General features: G+C 36.6%; 1 protein-coding gene across 8 annotated transcripts in view; it reads left to right on the top strand.

Moving 5' to 3' along the window:
- PSD3 (pleckstrin and Sec7 domain containing 3) overlaps positions 1-25,744 on the top strand; it is a 706,647-nt gene that overhangs the window by 597,085 nt on the left and 83,818 nt on the right. For all 8 annotated transcript variants that reach the window (XM_027597421.2, XM_027597423.2, XM_027597424.2 and 5 more), the window contains one exon: positions 14,057-14,127. In XM_027597421.2, coding sequence (XP_027453222.1) covers positions 14,057-14,127 — 71 coding nt within the window. The remainder of the gene's footprint in view (positions 1-14,056; positions 14,128-25,744) is intronic.

The following is a 25,744-nucleotide window of genomic DNA, read 5'->3' as shown; positions in this document are numbered from 1 at the left end:
GCCAAAGAACTAGTTCCACAATATGTTCTCCTGCTAATCTAAATTTAGAGAAAGGAGAAAGAGTCTTACCGCTCTTGCTCCATTGGACTCTGGGGATGGATTCCTGGAAGCTGCCACAGTAAGAAATCTTACCTTCTGTGGGCTATATGTCAGATGTCCCAAGATTGGAAAGCTGCAGAATCTTCAAAGCAAATATCAAGCAGAATTTGATCTTGCCAACTATGCCTACTGTAGGAAAGGAAGAAATAATTTTTCCTGTGCCCTTCAGGGTTCTTCTTGACTAAGAATTAAATTGACATGAGACAGATTACGGGAGAAAAAAACCAGAGTTCTATTACATGCAAACAGAAGCTCAGTAATGAAATTGAAACCTAAAGAAATGACCGAGGAAGGCAGTTTTTATACTTTTTAAACAAAGAGACAATAAATCTGTGCAGGATTGACACAACATGGAAAACTTAACTTTGGGAGCTTCGGTTAGTAAGGAATTCTGAATAGAATTGGGCTGCAGTAGTAAATTAGTAAAAAGTAACAAGGGTTGTTAATACAGCCTTCTCGGCTCCAAATTTTATATCCCTTATGATAAGGATATCTTTACTACCTGGTACAAGAAGCATACCTTTCTCATGAGAGATTTACATCTTGTTTTCTGGAGACAAAGGAGGGAGGGATTAGAGTGTTCTTTTTGCATTGGTTGTTTCTTAAGTAACTTTTATTGAAAATAATTCATATGCCAAAGTGGCACATTTTGGGTGGCCTGCTCTTGGCCTTTATACTCTATAAAGATTTAATAATAGTTATGGTAGTGCCTGAGGATATTTATGAAAGAAAATTAAGGATAACTATACAAGGATTAACCCTTAACTTTACTTAATGATTTGTAGGGCTGTCATTTATGAATTTGTCCAAATCCTTTGCAAACCAGTCGCAGAAAGCAAATTCTGCCTGCCTGTGTTGTACCTTCAACTACCTTAGGGGCACTGAAGTGACTCTGTCAGTTGAGCATCAGACTATTGATTTTGGTTCAGATCGTGACCCCAGGGTCCTGGGATCGAGCGCTGTATCGGGCTCCCCACTCAGCAGGAAATCTGCTGGTCTCCATCTCCCTCTGCTTCTCCTTCCCATGCTCACTCATTCTTTCTCTCTCTCTCTCTCAAATAAATAAATCTTTAAAAGAAAAAAAAACCCTACCTCAGTGATGTAGAATTTAAGTTTGCCTCCTACCAGGGTAGGATACCTCTTCATCCTGTAAGATAGATAATTTAAGAATTTTACCCAATTTTCAGGTGCTGTCACTAGAGAAATAAAGCAACTTTAAAAATGTCTTATGCCTTTTACAAATATAATATAAATATATCCCAATTGTACTAGTATAGAAGAGCATTTGCTGAACACATATTTGTTTCCAAGTTCAGCAAGGATTTATTTTGGAATGCCCTCATTGGTATCACATTGTATTTTAATGTCTTTGCCCATTAACATGAGGAAATTGAATGTTCTATGCAAAATTCTCATATTTCGTTTGGTTCCAAACCTGGTAGGGCCTGCAGTGTTAGCCTTCAGGCCATGACTCAAGAATTCTTTCTCATTAGTATTGATATGGCTTACTGACCTTCTCTACTCTTTGGGAGGGTAGGGGGAGGGTGGTATTTTTGTCATTTTACTGGGGCAGTAGAAGAATGCTTTTCAAGCCAACATACAGGAAAGATTAGTGTATTAAAAGAAAAAATAGACAATGTACATACTATGTCTTTCTGTACATATTAAATTTTTCTCATATTAAACTTGAATAAAAGCAAAAAGTTGATGATCAGGGAATCCAAAGTGAGCAGTTGCCAAAAAGAGGATGAATCGATTTTGACATAAGAAAAAATTCTCTGCTTTTTGAATAAAATAGAAAAATTGGAACAGTAAGATATTAGCCACAATTTGTTCCCAGTTTCGTTCAGAAGAAATTAAAGTTGAAGGGTATAGCATGCAAATAGAAACTTTTACATGAAGCCTATACCTTTTGGTGGATTAAAAAAATGCATAACTTTATTTTTTGGCATATATCCAGCAGTACTCTTTACTTAATATTTTATTGCTCAGGAATATTTTCTGATTCCTTCCTCTTTATGAAAAAATGGTGACAATCTGTGCTTTCAGTCCCAGTTATGTATTAACTATTTTACAAAGATCAATGGCAATAATTGAAGCCAAGATGTTGTTACTTTATATTTCCAAAAAGACTTCTTCAATTTTATAATGGACATGAGAACATTAATAAGAACTGGTTTGTAATATTGAAGATTTAATGACAGTTCCATTATCACTCATCTGCCAATTTCTCTTTTGCAGAAATGTATATTCCATGTGTGTGTGTGTGTGTGTGTGTGTGTGTGAGTGATATGTAGAATAATAAACACAAAGGTTTGTTTGACTTTTCTTGTTCCTTATTTTAACCTACGATGGGCAAGAAACGGTACCCTATCCAGGGCTGATAGTCAAGGAATGTGTTCATTTGAACAGACTGTTTACCATGGATGTCCCTTCAGTCCTGATTGGGCAGTATCTTTCCTGATCAGTCAGAGTCCATGCTAAGTCAGCTCTTAAATAAGCTCTTATACCTCAGAGTTAACTAAGACTTTCCCTGCATACAAAGCAGAGTAAAGTGTCCAAGTGCTATGGGAACAAAGTACTGCAGGTTAGGTGAGATCCCAGATTCCACGTCGGTAAAATGGAGAGTATAATAATCGCTTCCTCATAAAGTTGTAGGCTTTAGTTAATACACATCAGGTTTTGGAATAGTGCTTAAAACAATGTGTGCTGTTACTTCTGCTATAATTAGTGCTGCTATTAGCATTGGTACTGTGCAAAAATGTTGGGCTGGTTGCATCTGAGAGGGCAGACACAGGGATCATACCTCAGCTCTGAATCTCATAGCCATGAGCAAGGATACCTTTGAAAGTTCTGTAGTTCAATGAAATTAGAAAACATGCGTAACTTGCATTCCCCTCCTATCCCAACTTCTTCTTTCCCTTTCCCTTATATTCATGTCACTGGAGTAGCAGGCCTGACCATTTGCAGAGGGTTATCATCTGGACAGTTTCTCCTTCTTAATCAGCCTTAGAATATATTTCCTTGTCTGAATTGCCCTATAAGCTTTGAAATCCTTAGATACATAGCCTCCTCAGTAGCTTACTCCACCTCTAGGACTACAAGTATAGTTAATAAAGGAAACATTAATGTGAAAAGAGGCATTAATACCTAACCAAAAGGATTGTTTGGATCAAATTTAGTGTACATTTTCAATGTTAGCCCAGTGCCCAGAGCACTGTATATAGGTGCTCAGTTTACATTAATGCCTTCTCCTTTCCTTCTATTTCTTTTTTTTTTTAAGATTTTCTTTTTCTTTTTTTTTAAAGAGAGAGAGAGAGCAGGGAGAAGGGGCAGAGGGAGAGGGAGAGAGAGTATCCCAAGTAGACTTCACACTAAGCCCAGAGCCCTATGCAGGGTTCAATTTCACGACCTTGAGACCATGACCTGAGCTGAAATCGAGTCATACACTTAACCAACTGAGCCACCCAGCCACCCATCCTTCTATTTTATTTTTATCTTATTTGTTGTGTACTTCTATGCATATTTTGGCCTTTTTCTCTCATCTGGGCAGTTGTAATAGCCTCCTCACTGGTGTTCTGTTTTCTAATTCCTCTCATCTTGTCCTCAGCACTTATCTCCTGTATTCTGCTATAAATGAACTCTTCGTAGATTACAAAATTCTCTACAAAATAAATTCTTTTAAAGAAAAAGAAAAAAGAGCTAGAGGGTCTACTTTGGCAATATGATGGCCTACAGATTCTAAAACTTGCATTATAAAACATCTAAAAATGATCAAATGGAGTGCCTAGGCGGCTTAGTCAGGTAAGCATCTGCTTTCAGCTCAGGTCATGATCCCAGGGTTCTGAGATGGAGCCCCACATCAGACTGCCTGCTCAGCGAGGAACCTACTTCTCCCTCTCTCTCTGCCACAACCCCCTGCTCATGCTATCTCTCTTGCTCTCTCTCTCAAATAAATAAAATCTTTAAAAAAAATAAAAATAAGTAAAAAATTAAAATGATAAAATATGTAAAATGCCTTTTAAAAGAATGAATGACTATAACAATGAAAGGGAAATCCTGTAAGCCAGGAAAAAAGCATGAATACAAATCTAGGGAAGGAAGCTAACCCTAGGGCTGCTATACCTTTAGAGTATCTCTGGATCTGGGTGTTGAAGGAATATTGGAGATAAAATTACACAGCTTTTAGCACAGAAGGACAGAAAGAATATGAAGGAGCAGTCAAGAAACCTCTGGAATGGAATGAGAAATTAGAGTGTCACAGGTTACAATAGTGGAGACAATGGAGGACACAATATCCAAAGATCTAATGACTACAAGAGTTTGGAATAGATACGCAGAAAGCCCAAAGAACACCAAGCTGGCTAAATTTAAAGAAACCTCTTCTTAGACATAACAGTTAGGCTCAAGATAGACATTGCAACAATGACGGGAGCCAAAGGATAGCGCAATAATGTCTTCATAAGAAAATATAACTGTCAACCTAGAATTTTTAATAAAATAAAGACATTTTTATATAAACAAAAATAGAAAAAAGATTTACCACCAAAACAGTCCTCACTAAAGGAACTTCTAAGTATAGATTTAAAGAATTAATTGAAAATTACCTCGGGGTACCTGGGTGGCTCAGTCATCCAACTCTTGATTTTGAAGCCCAAGTCATGATCTTAGAGTCCTGGGATGGAGCCCCAAGTCACGTTCCATGCTCAATGGGGAGTCTGCTTGAGGATTTCTCTGCCTGTCTGCCTCCTCCCCCTGCTCAAGTTCTCACTCTCTCTCTCTCACATAAATCTTAAAAAGAAAGAAAGAAAATGGCCTCAAAAAAATTTGAGGTAAAGAAAGTGTTAATGAATAAAGGTAATAGTAAACATGACAGTAAATCTAAATAGACAATGGCAGTTTATAGAAAAATAATGATATCCCTTTTGGTAGTGTTAAAAAATATAAAGTAATAGGTAGCATTATCATGTAAGGTTGGAGGCAGATGATTAGAATAAAATATTCCAAGATCTTTGTATTTTCAAAAAGAAGGAAAGTATCTTTGGACTTTGAGTATGCATATTAAAAAGAATCATGAAAACACAGTCTAGTGCCTAGAATGGTGTCTTTTGATCAAGTTCAGTGAATACCTTTTCACAGTAGACACCCAGGTATCTTTAAAATCTATCTACCAACTCTCTCACCCTTATAATTTAAAGCCTTTTAGTAGGAGACATTGGGTTTCCAAACAGAACTCTTACTCATTCCTCCCATCATGTTTATTATGTAACCAGTTACAACTCTTTCCCTGGTCTTATATATTTTAATAATCTTGGAGTTATGAAATCAGTTTTAACTCATTCTGCAGTCATTATGAGGAGCAATGCTCTTCATTCATTGACATCTAACCCATGTGCTTCACATGGCAAGCCTCACCAGATACAAGAGCCATAGCAGCACTTTGTGTGTGGCTTTAGGATCAGGACTGTTGAGCTTGCCTTTAGAGAGCCTCCCCAGCCTGCTCTAGTGCACAGTGGTCTCTTTCTTCCCTGAGTTCCACTCATTTGTACCCACAGTCCCATATATAAATGGAGGTAACAATAGTACCTTATTTTTAGCATTGTGGTATGAGTTAAATGAATTAATACATATAAAATCATTTAAAGTAATGCTTTTGTAACACACTAGCTATATACTGTTGAGCTAAGTTATGTTAGGAATATTGGTTGTTTATTTAAGGCTTAAACAACTTAATTATAATTGATCAAAAACAAGATTTTATGTTTTAACCTCCTGTGGGAGATGGGAAAGTAGAGAATGCAATACAGAGTTAATGTTCATTGACTTAAGCATTAGTCATCCACAGTAACTTAAGATCACGTTTCATTTGGAAAGCTCTTTGTGATCTGTTTCTAGTAGGCTTGGTGTGGTAATGATAAAGAGCTACTAAAATTTTTTGTGAACATGTATGTGGATTCATGGATTGGAGATTTCTACTTGAAAAGTAGTAAAATAGATTTGTAGGTCTTTGAACTGAAGCAATCTCAAGATGCCTCAGCTAGTTTTAGAGTTTTGGGGAAAGGCTTTAAAATCCAGGACTACAATCCTCCTATAAAAACAAAAGGGTTTTCTTGAAGATGACGGAGTAGGAGGACCCAAAGCTCACTTTCTCCCACAGATACAACTAGATAACACTCAAATCAGCATAAATAACCCAGAAAACACCCCCAAGACTGACAGAACAAAGTCCTCAACTAAATGTAGAAAAGAAGTCACATCGAAGAAGATAGGAAGGGTGGAGATGTGGTTTGGGAGTGAAGAGGACTGTGGCTGTCCACTGTCAGGAGTGAAGCCAAGGGTGTGGTAAAGGGGGAGAAACAGAGTATCACACTGGGGAACCCACTCAGGGAAGACTAATATTTGGCTTTGAAAGTAAGAGGGGCTGGGGGTCCTGGGATTGAGCACCGCATTGGGCTCCCTGCTGTGCAGGGAGCCTGCTTCTCCCTCCCCTCTGCCTGCCACTCCCCCTGCTTGTGTGTGCTCACTCTCTTTCTCTGTCAAATAAATAAATAAAATCTTTTTTTAAATAAGGAAAGTAAGTGGGGTTTACCTCATGAGTTCTTACAACTTGTGGGACTTAAAGCTTGGAACTTTAAAAAAAAGCAGGCTCAGCTATGGGAGAGCCCAGAGGACATTAGGAAGGTGAGTCCCCATCCTTAAAGAAACAGTATGACAAACAGCCAGCAGAGCTACAAAGTAGAAGCAGCAGTTTGAAAAACACCTGGGGTATACTGGAGGGAGTGTTACTTACTCATCTCAGAGCATGATTTGAAGAGGCAGGAATCACAGGGAGACCTCTCCAGGATTAAAGGAGCTGGCAGGTGCCATTTCATTCCCCCGTTCATCAGCATAATCACACAGCCACCTGCATGGCACTGACACTTGCTACCTAACTTGCTTACACCAAGCCCCATCCCCCCACATTATGGTGGATCTGCCCTTGCCAATCATGCTTGCCTCAGTCCTGATGCTACAGGTCCCCTTCCCCAGAAGAAGGGTGCAAACCAAGCAAACACCAGATCTCCTGACCTGGAGCCTCAGTTCTGGTGGTAGTGGCAGGTCTCATTTTGCAAGCAGACCAATGCACACCTTCTTAAAATGTGCACCACTTGGATAGGGACCAAACACTGCCCACAACAGGCAAAGAGAGTCTCTGCACACAACTGCACTAAAGGATAAAGTGGCCAGGGCACAACAGTAGGGCACAGCACACATAGGAAACACTCCTTGAAGTGTCAAGTCCTGTAGAGGAGGGTCACTGCACTGTAAGGCACTATAAGACCTCTTCTTCATAAGCCCATTACCTTAAAGAACAGGAGATGAAGCTGACTTTCCTAACACACGGAAACAGATACAGTTGGACAGAAATGAAGAGACAGAGGAGTGTGTCCCAAATAAAAACACAGAACAAAACCACAGCAAGAGACCTAAGCAAAATGGAGATAAATGATATGCCTGATAGAGAATTTAAAGTAATGATCAAAAAGATACTCACTGGACTTGAGAAAAGAGAAAAGGACATCAGTGAGACCCTGAACAAAGAGATTAAAAAAAGCAGAGATGAACAAGACAATAAATAAAATTAAAAGTACACTTGATAGAATAAAGAGCAGGCTAGAGGACTCAGAGGAACAAATTAATAACCTGGAAGATAGAGAAATGGAAAGTAACGAAGCTGAACAAAAGAGAGGGAAAAAATTACGCAAAATGAGAATAGATTTAAGGAACTCAGCAATTACATAAGCATAATAACATTCACATTTTAGGGATCCCTGAAGAAGAAGAAAAAGAGAAGGGGGCAGAAAATTTATTTGAAAAAATAATGGCTGAGAACTCCCCTAATCTGAAGAAGAGATCCATATCCAGGAGGTACAGAAATTACCCAACAAAATCAATGCAAGGAGGTCCACACCAAGACACATAGTAATTAAAATGTCAAAGTAAGGATAAAGAGAAAAAATTTTAAAGCACCAAGAGAAAAGAAGACATTACTTATAAGGGAAACCGCATAAGGCAGTCAGTGGGTTTTTCAGCAGAAACTTTACAGTCCAGGAGACAGTGGTGTGATATATTCTAAGTGCTGAAAGGGAAAAATCTTCAGCCAAGAATACTCTATCCAGCAAGCCTATCATTCAGAACAGAATAAAAGATGAATGGATAAAGAAGATGTGGTGTAGATATACACAATGGAATACTACTCAGCCATCAAAAAATGAAATCTTGCCATTTGCAATGATGTGGATGGAACTAAAGGGTATTATGCTAAGTGAAAGAAGTTAATCAGAGAAAGAATTATCATATGATCTCACTCATGTGGAATTTAAAAAACGAAATAGGATCATAGTGGAAAGGAGGGAAAAATAAAACAAGATGAAATCAGAGAAGGAGACAAACCATAAGACACTCTTAACTATAGGAAACGAACTGAGGGTTGCTGGAGGGGAGAGGGTGGGGGATGGGGTAACTGGGGGATGGACATTCAGGGGGGCACATGATGTAATGAGCACTGGGTATTATATAAGACTGATGAATCACTGAACTCTACATCTGAAACTAATAATACATTATATGTTAATTGAATTTAAATTAAAAACAGAATGACAGATAAAGTTTCTTAGAAAAACAAAAAAATAAAGGAGTTCATGACAACTAAACCAACCCTATAAGAAATATTAAAAGGGACCCTTTGAGTTGCAAGGAAATGAAAGACCATAGTGAGAGTATGAAAAGTAGGAAACACAAAAGCAGTAAAAATAAGTATATCTAGTAAAAACCAGCCAAGGGATTCACAAAATAAAAGAATGTGAAATATGATACTGTATACCTAAAACATGAGGGTGAGAGGAGAAAAGAATGGGTTCCAGCTTAAGCAACCATCAACATAGCATGGACTGCTGTATGTAGAAGATGTTACATATAAACCAATGGTAGCCACAAATCAAAAACCAGATAAGCAAAGAATAACAAGAGATCCAAGTATATCACTAAAGAAAGCCAGCAAACCATGAAAGAGATCAAGAGAAGAAAGGAGAAAAATTACAAGAATAACCACAAAATAAGTAACAAAATGGCAATGCATACACAACTATCAATAATCATTTTCAATATAAATGTACTAAACACTCTAATGGATAAGACATGGGGTGCAAAACTACAATGTGATATCACCTCACACCTGTCACAATGGCTAAAATCAACACAAGAAACAATAGGTGTTGGCAAGGATGTGGAGAAAAAGGAACCTTCCTGCACTGTCAGCCAGAATGCAGACGGGTGCACTCATTGTGAAAAATAGTATGATGCATCCTCAAAAAATTAAAAATAGAACTACCCTATATCTAATAATCACAGTACTGGGTATTTACCCAAAACATGTAACAACGCTAATTCAAAGAGATACATGCACCTCTATGTTGATTCCAGCATTATTTACAATAGCCAACTATTGAAGCAGCCCAAGTGTTGTTCATCAACAGATTAATTGATAGAGAAGATGTGCTACATATATGCAATGGAGTATTAGCCATAAAAAGAATTAAATCTTGTCATGTGCAACAACATGGGTGGAGGTAGAGTGTATAATGCTAAGCAAAATAAACCAGTCAGAGAAAGACTAATACCACTTGATTTCACTCATATGTGCCATTTAAGAAATAAAATTATTAAAGGAAAAGAGAGAGAGAGACAAAGCAAGGAACAAATTCTTAACTATAGAGAACAAACTGATGCTTACTAGAGTGGGGGTGGGGTGGTTCAATGGGGGAAACAAACAGGGCAAGGGGATTAAAGAGTACTTACCATGATGATATATAAGGAAGAGTTAACACCTATTTTTCTCAATCTATTCCAAAAAAATAGTTGAAGAAGGAAAGCTTCAAATTCATTCTATGAGACCAGCATTAGCCTGATAAAACCAAATGAAGACACCACAAAAAACAAAATTACAGGCCAGTATCTCTGATGAACATAGATGCAGAAATCCTCAACAAAATACTAGCAAGCCAAATCCAACAATACATTAAAAAAAATCAACAAGATCAAGTGGGATTTATTCCCAGGATGGAAGGATGGTTCAATATTTGCAAGTCAATCAGTTTGATATATCAATTAAAGAAAAGATAAAATCCATATGATCATTTCAATAGATACATAAAAAACATTTGACAAAGTATAACATCCATTCATGATTTTTAAAAAGGCCCTCAACAAGATAGGTTTAGAGGGAACATACCTCAACATATAAAGACCTTACATGAAAATCCCACATCATAGTCAATGGGAAAAAACTGAGAGCATTTCCCCTATGTGAGGAATAAGACAAGGATGTCCACTTTCACCACTTTTAGTCAACAAAGGCTGGAAGTCCTAGCCACAGCAGTCAAACAACAAAAAGAAATAAAAGGCATCTAAAACATTAAGGAAGAAGTAAAACTTTCAGTATTTGCAGATGACATAAGACTACATAGAAAACCCTAAAGACTCCACCCAAAAGCTATTAGAACTGATAAATAAATTCAGTAAAGTTGCAGGATACAAAATCAATGTACAGAAATCTGTTTCATTTCTATACACTATTGATGAACCAGCAGAAAGAAATTAAGAAAACAATCCCATTTACAGTTGCACCAAAAATAATAAAATACCTAGGAATAAACGTAACTAAAGATGTAAAAGAAATCCAAGACCACACAAAGAAATGGAAAGACCTTCCATGCTCATGGATTGGAAGAACAAATATTATTAAAATGTCTTATACTACCCAAAGCAATCTACAGATTTAATGCAAATCCCTATCAAAATACCAACAGCAGTTTTCACAGAACTGGATCAAACAATCCTAAAATTTGTATGGAACCACAAGAGACCCTGAATAGCCAAAGCAATTTTAAAAAAGAAAAGGTGGAGGCATCAGAATTCCAGACTTCAAGTTATGTTGCAGAATTCTAGTAATGAGAACAGTATGGTACTGACACAAAAATAGACACATAGATTAATGGAACAATAGGATACACAGAAATAAACACACAACTACATGATCAATTAATCTTTGAAAAAGGAGGAAAGCATGTGCGATGGGGAAAAGTCTGTTCAACAAATGGTGTTAGGAAAACTGGACAGCAGCATGCAAAAGAATGAAACTGGACCATTTTTTTTCACCATACACAAAAGTAAAGCCAAAATGGCTTAAAGACCTAAAATGTGAGACCTGAAACCATAAAAATCCTAGAAGAGAGCACAGGCAGTAACTTCTTTGACATCAGGTGTAGCAATCAATATTTTCCTAGATATTTCTCCTGAGGCAGGGGAAATAACAAAAATGAACAGTTTTGACTACTAAATTAAAAGTGTCTGCACAGAGAAGGAAACTGTCAACAAAACTAAAAGGCAACCTGTGGAATGGGAGAAGAAATTTGCAAATGACATATCTGATAAAGGGTTAGTATCCAAAATATACAAGGAACTTATTCAACACCCAATAAACAACCCAATTAAAAAATGGGCAGAAGACATGAACAGACATTTCTCCCAAGAAGACATCCAGATGGCCAATAGACACATGAAAAGATGCTCAACATCAGTCATCATCAGGGAAGTGCAAATCAAAACCACTGTGAGATATTACCTCACACTTGTCAGAATGGCTAAAGTCAAAAACTCAAGAAAGAACAAGTATTGGCAAGTATGTGGAGAAAAAGGTACCCTGATGCACTTTTGGTGAGAATGCAAACTAGTGCAGCTACTGTGGAAACAGTATGGAGATTTCTTAAAAAATTAAAAATAGAACTACCCAAAATACCCAGTAATCACACTACTGGGTATTTACCCAAAAAATACAAAAACACTAAGAGGCACACATGCATCCCCATGTTTATTGCAGCATTATTTATAATTTCCAAATTATGGAAGCAGCCCAACTGTCCTTCAGTAGATGAAGGGGTAAAGAAATGGTGTGTTACAGACACACACACAAACAAATATTACTCAGCCAAAGAAAAAAGACTGAAACCTTGTCATTTGCAACAACATGGATGGATCAGAGAGTGTGATGCTAAGCAAAATAAGTCAGCCAGAAAAAGATAAATACCATATGATTTCACTCATATGTGGAATTTAAGAAACAAACAAATAACAAAGGAAAAAAGACAAACCAAGAAACAGACTCTTAAATATAGAGAACTAACTGATGGTTACCAGAGATGATTTGAGTGGGGTTGGGTGAAATAGGTGATGGGGATTAAAGGTGATGGAAGAAAGCAAAAAAAAAAAAAAAAAGAGAGAGCGAGAGAGAGAGAGAGAAACAAAAAAGAAAAGGGTTTTCTCTAAATTACTTTCCACCATTAGCTAGTGGTTTGCCTTAACTTAGGTAAATTATCCATGTTTTTAAATGAAGCATCTGAAGTTTTGAAAAATTGGTGCATTTGGTCAGTGGTCAGGAGTTACTCAGGGGTTTTGGGTGAGGTGGTTTAAAGACAGGACTAGAAACCAGCTGGTCTGTTTTCTAGTCAGGTGCCTTCAGCACACCATGCTGTCTTTGGTCCTGTTGTGCCATGGCTCCTGCAGCCTGTGGTCACTTCTGTGTGCACTATTCTCACATCAACTGTATCAGAATTAGACACCTATTGAACAATGCAGTCAATATTTATCATATATATATTTATATATATAATGATCTGTGGTTCTCTTTATAAAGGAGATAATTGTGTACTGTTGTTGATCATTTATTTTTGAGTACATACTTTTAAACCTTGCATAGTGAAGTGAAAACAGATGGATTGATTTTTTTTTTTTTTTTTTTTTTTTTTGTAATTTCCCCTGGAAACCTGCAGAGCGGATGTTTTGAGTCCTTTTTTGCCAGGTGGATATATCAGTATGGTGTTGGCAGGGGCATCTGTGTTCTGCAGGGGGATATTCACACAGTTACCAACCCTAAGGATTCTTGAGTCTTCGGTCAAAGAAAATTTAAAGGATTTGCTTAAGAATAATATATTTCCTAATTTAATCAGGTATCCAAGTTAAGACAGCATAAAGGCAGCCAAATAGTTGATAAAGGAATAAGTGGTCCTCCCTACCTATTTGGATAGACATGTTTAGAAAAATGGCATTCAGATATACCATAACATTTTCCAGTTACATATTTTAATTAAGATTAAATAGTAAACTGTCTTTGCTAATCTGTGCTTTTGTTTTAGGACAGTCTGTAAAAGTATACATAAGTCAATAGAGAAATTCCACCTTTTACTCCAAGAAAATACAAACAAAAAGAATGTAAAGACTTCTGAAAGAAACTTAATTTGGAGAATTTTTATGACGGTACCTAATGTCTGCCTTACATGGTGCCAGGTACTGTGAATTATAAAAATGAAGGGTACCTGCTCTCAGGTCATTCGTAATCTCCTGAAAGAGACACCTCAACAAAAATATTGTTACAGTGTGGCAGGATCTGCAACTGAGGTATCACAGATTGCCATAGGAATAATAATAACTAAAGTTATAATCCAGCTGGTGGGTGTGTGGGGGAAATGCCAAGAGGAGTTCTTTTATATTCTGAGATTTTAATGATTTCTAGAAACTTTGACAGAGCTATAAGTAATCTGGTACATGAGCCTTTTAAGCTTTCTCTTAGATTAATGTATACTTCCAGAATGCCTCTTTGCTTTCCCAGTCCTTAAGTCATGTCTCTAGAGCCATGCTGCCTGGGTTCAGATTCCTGCTTCTCCTCCTAGTTGTATGACCATGAGCGGATTACTTTCTGTGCTTCAGTTTTATAAGTCTCAAGGAAATTTTAGTTCTCATTACTAATTTTGGAAGTTAATAAACCAGGAACATTGAAACATGATCACCATGTTGATCATTTTGATTATTTCTAAAATGCTATTTTCTGTCAAATAAAATTTTCCATTTTTTTTCCCCTTTCTAGCTCCAAGAGGAAAGCGAGGATGGAAAACTTTTTATGCTGTACTAAAGGGAACAGTCCTTTACTTGCAAAAGGTAAACATAAATTAAAAAATGAAGCTCACAAAACTTTTTGAAATGATTTGACAAGGTATCCAGAAAATATTTACTTTGTACAAAGAGACTACATCAAACACCCAAAAGATTATTTAATTGATGTCTAAATTCTTTTTTAGGTTTTTTTTGTTTCTGGTTAAAAAATTATTTTAGAAATTATATATATGTAATTGTATATTATATAAAGTATTTTATACATAAAATATTTTGATATATGTGTTATAGTATATATTAAATATAAATATAAATATTGAGCTGTGTTCCATTTGTGTTCAGTTAGAAATTTTGAATAGAGGTTGATAAGTCAGACTGCAAATGGTCTATGTAGGTACAGACCTGTGGCAGCACTTGTTTCAATGGTTATTTATACTATAGATTAGTTAGAGCCTTCATTTATCTCCTTCACTAATGCTATGTAATGGTATATCTTCATTTAATTATTTGCCTTCATTTAGATCTTACCTAAATCTAGAAACACATTTCATTCAAGTCCTGAAGCATTGGTACTTAATCCAAATTATCTGAGTAAGTTTTTAACCAGACCATTTCCTGCCCAGATCCTTTCTTCTAATCCCAGAATCTGGGAACCTGTTTGGGGTCAAGTTTGTATGTTCTGGCCTTTGAAGGGTAATCCTGGAGCTTCCACCTCCCTAGCTCTGTGTGTGTGAACATGGGAAATTTGTGTGTTGACTGGAATGAGGTCCACTGCTTCCCAGGGCCAAATAGGATTCCAGCTCTAACTGTGAGGGGCAGCTTGGAATTCAGGCAAATAGGCAGCAAGGCAGTAACAACATTGTCCTCAATGATGACTGATAGGAAAAGTCTTAATTTTTTAACTGTGGTCAAAAACATATAACCCTCAATTAATTTCTAAGTACACAGTAGATAGTATTAACTATCAGCACAGTGTTGTACAGTAGATCTCTAGAATTTTCCATCTTGCATGACGAACAATTCCAAGTGAACAGCAATTCTCTCACTCCCCCCTCTCCCCAACCCCTGGCAACCACCATTCTACCTTCTGTTTCTATGAGTTTGGCTATTTCATGTAAGTGGAAACAAGTAGTATTTGTCCTTCAGTGACTGGCTGATTTCATTTAACATAATGTGATGAAGGTTCATCCGTGTTGTAGCCTATGACAGAATTTCCTTCTTTTTTATGGCTAAATAATATTCTATTTTTTACTTCATTTTCTTTTTTCATTCATTCATCCATAGATATTGATGTTGTTTCCACCTCTTGGTCATTGTAAATAATGCTGAAGTAAACATGGAGTGCATATCTCTTTTTGATATCCTGATTCAATTCCCATTGATAACACAAAAGTGGGATCACTGGATCATATGGTAGTTCTGTTTATTTTGTGAAGAATGTCTATACTGTTTTCCATAGTGGCTGAATTATTTTCAGTTCCCACCAACAGTGTCCAGGAGTTCCAATTTCTCCACATGCATGTCAGCACTTCTTATTCTCTGTTGTTTTGTTTTGTTTTGTTTTTTGTTTTGTTTTGTTTTTAATAATGGCCATCCTAACAGGTGTGAGGTGATATCTCATTGTAGTTTTGATTTACATTTTCCTGATGATTAGTGATGTCAAGCATCTTTTCAATACCAGTTGGCTATATGAGTGTTGTCTTTGTAGAAATGTCTATTCAAGTCCTTTACCCTTATTTTTCTTTTGTTTTTTTGCTGTTGAGTTATAGGAATTCCTTATGTATTTTGGATATTAATCCCTTATCATATATATGGTTTTCAGATATTTTCTCCCATTCTGTAGGTAGCCTTTGCATTCCCTTGTTTCCTTTGCTGTACAGAAGGCTTTTACTTTTGTGTAGTCTCACTTGTCTATTTTTGCTTCTGTTGCCTGTGCTTTTAGTATCACATCCAACAAATCATAGCCAGTGTCAGTGCCAACAAGCTTTTCCCCTATGTTTTCTTCTAGTTTTATAGTGTCAAGTCTACATTTGAGCCTTTAATCTATTTTGAGTTAACTTTTGTGTAGAGTGTAAGGATGAAATTTCATTCTTTCGCATGTGGATACCCATTTTCCTAGTACTGTTTATTGAAGGAATTATCTTTTCCCCCTTGTGTACTGTTGGCACTCTGTAGAAATCAGTTTACTGTATATGCATAGTATGTCTGTCCTTATGCCAATATTATAATGTTTTAATTACTGTAGCTTTGTAATGTATTTTGAAATCAGGAAGTGTGAGGTCTCTAAATTTGTTCTTTCTCAAGATTGTTTTGAGTATTCAGGATCCTTTCTTGTTCCATATGAATCTCAGGGTGAGTTTTCTATTTCTGTAAAAAATGCCATTGGGATTTTGATAGGTATTATATTGAATCTGTAGATGACTTTGGGGGGTATAAACATTTTAACAGTATTGTCTTCAAATCCATGAACATGAGATGCCTTTCCATTTATTTGTGTCTTTAATTTCTTTTAGCAATGTTTTCTTTTTTCAGTGTATAAGTTTTTCCCCTCCTTCATTAAATTTATTCTTAAGTATTTTATTATTTTTGATGCTATTATAAGTGGAAGTGTCTTCTTAATTTCCTTTCAAGATTATTCATTATTAGTATATAGAAATACAACTGATTTTTACATGTCAATTTTTTATCCTGCAGTGTTGCTAAATAAGTTTCTTAGTTCTAACAGGGTTTTTTTGGTGTGTGTGTGTGTGTGTGTGGAATCTTTGTAAAGTTTTCTATGTGTAAGGTCATGACATCTGTGAACAGACAGTGCTACTTTTTCCTTTCCAGTCTGGAAGCCTTTTATTTCTTTTTCTCACCCATTCTGGCTAGGACTTCAGTACTATATTGAATAGAAGAGGTGAGAGTGAGCTTCCTTGTCATATTTCTTTTCTTAGAAGAAAAACATTCGGTTTTTCACCATTGAATATAGTGTAAGCTGTGAGCTTTTCATATATGACTTTTATTATAGTAAGGTAATTTCCTTTTATTCTTTGTTGAATATTATCATTAAAAAGTCTTGAATGTTTATTAAATGCTTTTTCTGCATCTATTGAGATAATCCTGTGGCTTATAACCTTTGTTCTGTTAATATGATTTATCACATTAATTGATTTTCGTATATTGAATTATCTTTGTATCCAAGGAATAGATCTCACTTGGTCACAGTGTGTGCTCCTTTTGATGTAGTGTTGGATTTGGTTTGCTGGTATTTTGTTGAGGATTTTTACATCTATATTCTTCAGGGATATTGACCTGTAGTTTTCTTGTGTATCTTTTTCTGGTTTTGGTATCAGGATAATGCTGGCCTCATAAAGAGAGTTAAAGTGTTCCCTCCTCAATTTTTGGGAAGAACTTGAGAAGGACTGGCATTATTTCTTCTTTGAAGCTCTTCTTTAGGGTACCTGGGTGGCTCAGTCAGTTAAGTGTCTGCCTTCAGCTCAGGTCATGATCCCAGGGTCCTAGGATCGAGCCCTGCATTGGGCTCGCTGCTCAATGGGGAGTCTACTTCTCCCTCTCCCTCTGCCCCTCCACCCTGCTCGTGCTTGCTCTCTGGCTTGCAGTCTTTCTTTCTCTCTCTCAAATAAATAAATAAAATCTTTAAAAAAATAAATAGACTCTTTAAAAGAATTTATGAGTAAGCCATGTGGTCCTAGACTTTTCTTCTTTGGGGAGGGTTTTGATTACTGATTTAATCTGCTTACTAGATACAGATCTGTTTTGATTTTCTATTTATATGATTCAGTTTTGGCAGATTGTATTTTTCTAGGAATTTATCCCTTTCTTCTAGGCTGTCCAATTTGTTCATAGTTGTTTCTTATATTTGTAGTGTAGTTAAAGGACTGTCGGTTTTATTAATCTAAAAAAAAAAATTCTTGGGGTGCCTGGGTAGTTCAATTGGTTAAAGCATCCGGCTATTGATCTCAGCTCAGATCGTGATCCCAGGGTCATGGCTTAAAGCCCCACATTGGGCTCCACACTGATCATGGAGGCTACTTTAAAAAAAAACAAAAACAAAAACAAAAAACAATTCTATGTTTTGTTGATTTTTTTTTTTGCTATTGTTTTTCTGGTTTCTATTTCATTTATTTCTGCTCTAAACAGAAATACACCTTTAAATATAAAGTGAGCCTCTTACAGACAGCATATAGCTAGGTGTTGTTTTATTATCCATTGAGACCCTCTGTATTTTGGTTGGAGAGTCTAATCCATTTACATTTAATTATTAACAGTGCAGGACTTAATATTAGCATTTTGTAAATTGTTGTCTCTTTTGTAGCCTTTTGACACTTTTTTCCTCTGTCAATGTCTTCCTGTGCATTTTATTGATATTTTGTAGAAACATGTTTTTATTGCTTTCTCATTTTTTTTGTATATCTTCTGTACATATTTTCTTTGTGGTTACCATGAGGCTTACATAAAATGTTTTATAGTTCTAACAGTCTCTTTTAAGCTGGCAACAACTTAACATTGTTCAATCACGTACAAAAACACATACGCTTTCACTGCCTACCACAACATGCACAATTTATGATATTGATGTCAGAATTCTTTTAACAAATTTTTGTGTTTATAGTTATTCTTGACACATTTTTCTTTTAACTTCTGTGCTATAGTTATATGTGATTTGCACACCACTGCTACAGTATTTTATTATTCTCTTATTTGTCATATTTGCCTTTACCAGTGATATTTATACTTCCATGTGCTTTCATGTTGCAGTTTCACATCCTTTCATTTCAAATTCTTGTTTTGTTTTCATTACACTTCTAGTAAGGCAGGTCTAGCAGTAGCAAAGTCCCTCAGTTTTTGTTTATGTGGGAAAATCTTTATCTCTTCTTCATTTTTTAAAGGACTAATTTGTTGGATATAGTACTGTTGGTTTGCAGGTTGTTTCCCACCATTCCGGATATATCATCCTATTTTCTCCTGACCTGCAAAGTTTTTGCTGAGAAGTCCTTTGAGAGTCTTAAGGGATTCCAGGTAAATTACAAGTCACTCTTTTGCTACTTGCAGACTTTTCTTCATCTTTGACTTTTGAATATTTGATTATGATGTGTCTTGTTGTAGTTGTCTGTGAGTTTATCTAGATTTGAGACTTTAGGGCTTCTTGGATCTAGATGTCCATTTCTTTACTGATTTGGGAAGTTTTTGGCCATTATTTCTCTCTGTAAGCTTTCTGCCCCTTTCTCTCTTCTCCTTCTGGGATTCTGATAATGTGTATTTTAGTCCAGTGGATGGTGTCCATTAGGTCCCTTAGGCTTTCTTCACTCTTTTTCATTCTTTTTTTTTTCTTTGTATTTCTTTGACTGAATTATTTCAAGTTGCCTGTCTTCAAGTTCGCTTATCCTTTCTTCTTGCTCAAGTCTGCTGTTGAACCCTTCTAGTGATTTTTTTTTTTTAGTTTAGTTATTCTCTTATTTAGCTCCAGAATTTCTGTTTAGTTCCTTTTTATATTTTGTATCTCTTTGTTAATATTCTCATTTTGTGCACACATCATTTTCTTGAGCACATTGAGCATCTTTATGATGGTTAATTTGAATTTTTTAATCAGATAATTTATATACCTCTCCTTATTTAGGGTTGGTTTCTGGAGGTTTATTTTGATTTTCTAATCAGGCCTTATCTACTTGTTTCTTCAGTTGTCTGATAACTTTGTATTGGGATCTGCACATCTAAAGTTACCTCTCTGTATTTACAAACCATTTTCATATAGGGAAGACCCTTACCAATCTGCTTGGCTAATTTTCTGGGGAGCTTTGAAACTTTTTTGAGGGCTGCAACTTCTCTATGCCTCTGCATGCAGTTTCTCAGGTAGACAATCTTGCATTCTTCTTTTTCAAGAGCTTGTAATTTTTGCTCTCTCATGTTTATTTCTAGAAGTGCAATTGCTCTGGTTTTACAGCAGCAAGCCATTCAGCTCTCTCTTCTTCTGAGAGACATCCAGAGTATGCCAGCTCCCATCAATGCCCCAAGTCAGACAAGATAAATACCATTTCCCTTGGCAGCCCTCTGATAAGAATGCCAGATACACACTCCATCCCTGTATCTCCCTCTTGAAAGGGAAGCCTTAGGTTGTGCAATTTTCTCCCAGTCTCACCAAGCCATGCTGGCTGGAGCAACCTCCTTTCCTTTAATTTCAGCAACCTCCAGGTATCCAATCTATGCTGATTCACTCAGAATTCTGAGTGAGGCAATACAGAAACCATTCCTTCAGCAACCTTCCAAAAAACCAGAACATTAGAGGTATTCTCCACTCTTCACTTTACCATGAGGGAGTAGTCAAGGGCCAGGGTATTTTCTTGCAGTGCTGACCTATGGCAGTTTCAGAGAGGAGCTGACACAGGTAAAGTGAAATTGTTCTTCTTATCCATTTCAATATGGTTCTTCTTGACTTTTTTTGTCCTGTAGTACTGCAACCTCTTAACTGCATTCTAACATTATCATAAAGGGATTTTGATGAATATATCATGGCTAAATTGTGTTAATGTAGGGGAACAAGAACTGAGACTTTTTATTTTGCCATCTTGCTGACATCACTCCTAGGAAAATATTTTTAAATCTACTTGGACTATGATAAATAGTTTTGGCATCATTTTCTTTTTACTTTACTTAGTATCATAAGCATTCTTAAATTAAAATTTTTTCAGAAGCATATTTTTTGGTCAATCTGGTATCTGGTGACTGTGATATGATAAGTCATATGGTTTTATTTTTTTCCTTCTCTCCTTAATAAAGTTTATAAAAGCATTCATATTTAATTGCTTACAGTATATTTTCCATTAAATAGGTTTACCATAACTTCATCTTTTTCCCATTTTCAGACATACCCTCATTTCAGTTGATTTTCAGTTATAAATAATGTTGTGTGTATTTATGCACATGTCTATTTATATCCTGAAGATAAATTTGCGGTACTGTCACCGGTCACAGGGACAGGATTGGAACTGCTTAAAATTATTGAGACATAACTCTAAATTCCTTCTGAGGAGGCCAAACCAACATTCATTCCCTGGTTCTTCTTGCAGTTATTTATGACAGTATTTGTCTCATCACAGCTTCTTCTCACCACATTAATTATTGGTATTTGGATATTTGAAGAGAAATTTCCCATTCTTTTTGAACTTTTTGTTTTTAGTGTACAAACACATGCCCTTACACATTTAATATTCTTTTTTTTCCTCTTTTTCTTTTATTAAGTTATGTTAATCACCATACCTTAGTTTTTGAGGTAGTGTTCCATGATCCATTGTTTGGATCATTAGTTTTTGAGGTAGTGTTCCATGATCCATTGTTTGCATATAACACCCAGTGCTCCATGCAGTACGTGCCCTCTTTAATACCCATCACCAAGCTAACGCATCCCCCCACTGCCCTCCCCTCTAGAACCCTCAGTTTGTTTCTCGGAGTCCATCGTCTCTCATGGTTCGTCTCCCCCTCCGATTTCCCCCCCTTCACTTTTCCCTTCCTGCTATCTTCTTCTTTTTTTTTTTCTTAACATATAATGTATTATTTGTTTCAGAAGTACAGATCTGTGATTCAACAGTCTTAACACAATTCACAGCGCTCACCATAGCACATGCCCTCCCCAATGTCTATCACCCAGCCACCCCATCCCTCCCACCCCCCACCACTCCAGCAACCCTCAGTTTGTTTCCTGGGATTAAGAATTCCTCATATCAGTGAGGTCATATGATACATGTCTTTCTCTGATTGACTTATTTCGCTCAGCATAATACCCTCCAGTTCCATCCACATCGTTGCAAATGGCAAGATCTCATTCCTTTTGATGGCTGCATAATATTCTATTGTATATATACACCACATTCTTCTTTATCCGTTCATCTGTCGACGGACATTTTGGTTCTTTCCATAGTTTGGCTATTGTGGACATTGCTGCTATAAACATCGGGGTACATGTACCCCTTTGGATCACTACATTTGTATCTTTGGGGTAAATACCCAGTAGTGCAATTGCTGGGTCGTATGGTAGCTCTATTTTCAACTGTTTGAGGAACCTCCATACTGTTTTCCAGAGTGGCTGCACCAGCTTGCATTCCCACCAACAGTGTAGGAGGGTTCCCCTTTCTCTGCATCCCCGCCAACATCTGTCGTTTCCTGACTTGTTAGTTTTAGCCATTCTGACTGGTGTGAGGTGGTATCTCATTGAGGTTTTGATTTGGATTTCCCTGATGCGGAGTGATGTTGAGCACTTTTTCATGTGTCTGTTGGCCATTTGAATGTCTTCTTTGGAAAAATGTCTGTTCATGTCTATAGCTGCCTTTTCACAAGTGTTTTTCTCTCAGAAAGAGTCCTTCCTTTGATATAACATCTACAATACTGAATCAGATAGCATCCCCTGTATGATGGCACCCATGTAACACAGATGTACTAAAATGCTTTGGAATGGAGGTATCACTAATGAGAAATAATTTTGATTTATTTTTATTTTAAACATCTCAAATATTATAATACTGCTCTATATAATAAAATGGAAAGAACGATTTGCTTTAAAAACCCCCCTTCCTTAGGAGTCCTCCCAGTCCAAAGAAGGACTTCAAGTACATTTTATTATATTCTATATCAATAGTTTGCATATTATCAGAGCAGCTTTGTAAGGAACACTTTTATAATTCTCCCCTGTTCTATTCTTTATTGGAGCTTTTTTTCAGATGTTTACATTGGGAAGGACCATTTCTTACACAAACCCTTTTATTTTCTTCCTTTTGTGATAGATTAGGTGAGGAATGTTAGAGCATGGGATGCTTCACCTTGGACCAGAATTCTCTTTGTTGATAAGTCACCTTTTCAGAAAAAGGTGTGGAGTTAGCTGAAATCCAAAGATTACAAAGAATTTGCAGCATCCTCCTAAAATTGACACATTATTTTAACTGAGAAAACAAGAGAAATGGAGACTGTCATTGATATTAGATTATCCATGCTCTTACATGGTCAGTTTATCTTGTATTGTCTTTATTTCCCAATGGAGCCAACACAGCTTCTAATTTATAAGTCAACCACCTTGGCCTCTGCCAAAGCAGCATGTGTGTACATGCTGGGCCCACATTGGTCCTTACAGCTAGCTTTGTCTCTGCAGGAAACAACCCTTTGAAATTAAATTTCACATAACACAGCTGTTTCCCCAGCAGAAATCCTATTCTCTTGGCTTACTTTTTCATTTTCTCTGAAATCTCTGTAAAGGGCATGGCTGTCTTTGGCAAAACCATTCCATTGAATACGGAGCCACAGGATTTCTACCCACTCCATCCCAGAGTGAGCCTGGGGAGAGAGAAAAATGCTCTTGCATTCAACATTTGACAGAGGCAATGCAAAGAGAGATGCTGTTTCCAAGTTACCAGCTTTTCTTATCTTGCCCTCTCCCTCAGTTAAGTGAATTGGATTGAGTTTGACTCATCCGGATACTGAAAAAAAAGGGCTAAATATTGACAAGGGAATAACTTTGTGAACTTTGAATCTTCAGCATCAGTTTGTATTAGAGCTCCAAAATTAGATTGCCCACGATTCTTTTTTTCATGCCTTTCACCCCATATAAATTTCTCAGCATTAAAGGTTCCTGTCCAAAGACTTCCAGTAATTGTTCTGTACTGGGTCCCTTCCATTTTTCTCAGGTGGGCAGATGCTCTGTCACTGCTCCCTACCACATCATGACTTCTAGTATCTTGGCACTCCAAAGGTACAGCAGGGGGTAGAGTGGGTGAGGGGATAGTATTGCGTAAGACAGGACACAGGGCCTCTACTCCCTTGATAAATTAATGAAGTAAATAATCTAAAGAGATCATAATGACTGGCAATTCACTTCTTTAAAGCCCACCTTCCCTTTATTATAAACACATACACACCACACACACACACACACACACACACACACACACACACACACACAAAACCCCTCTCCCAGTTAAATAACGATATATTTAGGTGCTCATTCCATTATCAGATGCTCATCATTTACATTTAAGCCTTTCATCAAGATTTCCCAACTATGAAATAGCCTAATGATTTTTACCCATATGGAACAATGCAGTTAGTATTTCCTCCCTTAAGAATGAAGAATAATAAGTCACCTCCCCCTTCAAAAGAAAAAAAAGTCATTCGAGGCATAGCTTAAATTATACTGAGAAAGAGCTCTGAATCCTCTCAGTCTCCATTCATTCAGCCTCCTTCCCTACTTCCATCCCAACCAAAGAGGCTTATCCCAAAGGTTTTCAGTGACTGCTATAAGAAATTGAAGAGTTAATAAATATCTAATGCCTCTAAAGTTTATAATCCTGCCTGTGTGTTTATAACCCTCTCATGACTATTCCTGTATTTAAAAAAATACATCCTTACAGAGTGCTGCTTTTTTATCTAATATCTAAGAGAATAATCATTTCTCAATCCAAGCGTCACACATCAAAGAGATAAGAAATGGGTTAGCAAACATACTAAGACAGCTTACTTCAGTGATCATTCAGCCAGAAATGACTAGTTAACTTTACATCCTCAACCAGATTCAACTTACTTTTGGCTAATACATAGCAAGTGTGCAGTAGCTTATTTTCTTTCCCTTTAGCCTCCTGCTTTGGTAAGAACTAATGGTTACCTTCTCTCTCATTGTACTCCCCTGGCTCCAGCTACTGTTTTACTGAAATATGAGGCTATCTCTAATCATCTTCTATAAGTAGAGTAACTAACTTTTGAGATTTTCTAACATGGACCCATTTTCAATTATTCTTCCTTATTGTTCCCATAAACCATGAAAAACCATGAAAATGTCAACATTCCAACCATTTCATGACTCCTGGATGGACACTTAAAAGTAACCCAAGCATCCTTTATCAGCTGAACTTTGGCAAAGAAACTACCATTCCGATACAGAGGGCCATATTAGGAAGAAAATCCATAGTGAATACATCTATTAGATTAGGACTATGCCAGTTTTTCAAAGTGCTATACACTGGTGACATGATTCTGAGCAAGATACAGTTCCTAAAGAAGCTTATACTCTGAAGAGATCAAAAAAACAAAAACAAAACAAACTATCTGAATGCAGTTTGATACATGCTACAAAAAGTATGGTAATGGAAACACTTAACTGAGCCTCAGGAAGAGAAAGGAAGATTGTGAAAGAATTCATGAAGTAAGTGATATTTAAGCCTACATTTAAAAGACAAATAGAGGTTAGTCATACAGAGGATTGGGACAGGGAGAAACCTGTGTGGATGCCTAACTGTGAGAGACCACAACACATTTGAGGAGCTATAGGTTCAGTGGAGTATAAAGGGTATCCAAAGCAGATGGAAGAGCTTATAAAATTATGTTCAAGAGTTGAGATTTTATCTTAGAGCAATGTGGAGCTATCAGAGTGTAAATGGGATATGACATGATCACATATATATTTTAGAAAGATCAGTCTGACTATAGGATAGAGAGGATTGGAGTCAGGTTCAATCAGAGACAGAGACCAGATTAGCTTGAACTATAGTAGGGATAACAGAAAGGGAGAAACATAGTCTAACTAGAGAGTTCAGTTTGTAGTGTTGAATTCAAGGTGTCTTTGGAATAATAAATGGATATGTCCAAGAAACAGTTATGGATATTCAGATCTAGAGCTGAGGAGGGA

Source organism: Zalophus californianus, chromosome 2 (assembly GCF_009762305.2).
Source record: "Zalophus californianus isolate mZalCal1 chromosome 2, mZalCal1.pri.v2, whole genome shotgun sequence".
NCBI lineage: Eukaryota > Metazoa > Chordata > Mammalia > Carnivora > Otariidae > Zalophus > Zalophus californianus.
Note: the sequence above shows the minus strand (reverse complement) of the source record. Positions and strands in the feature narration are given on the sequence as shown.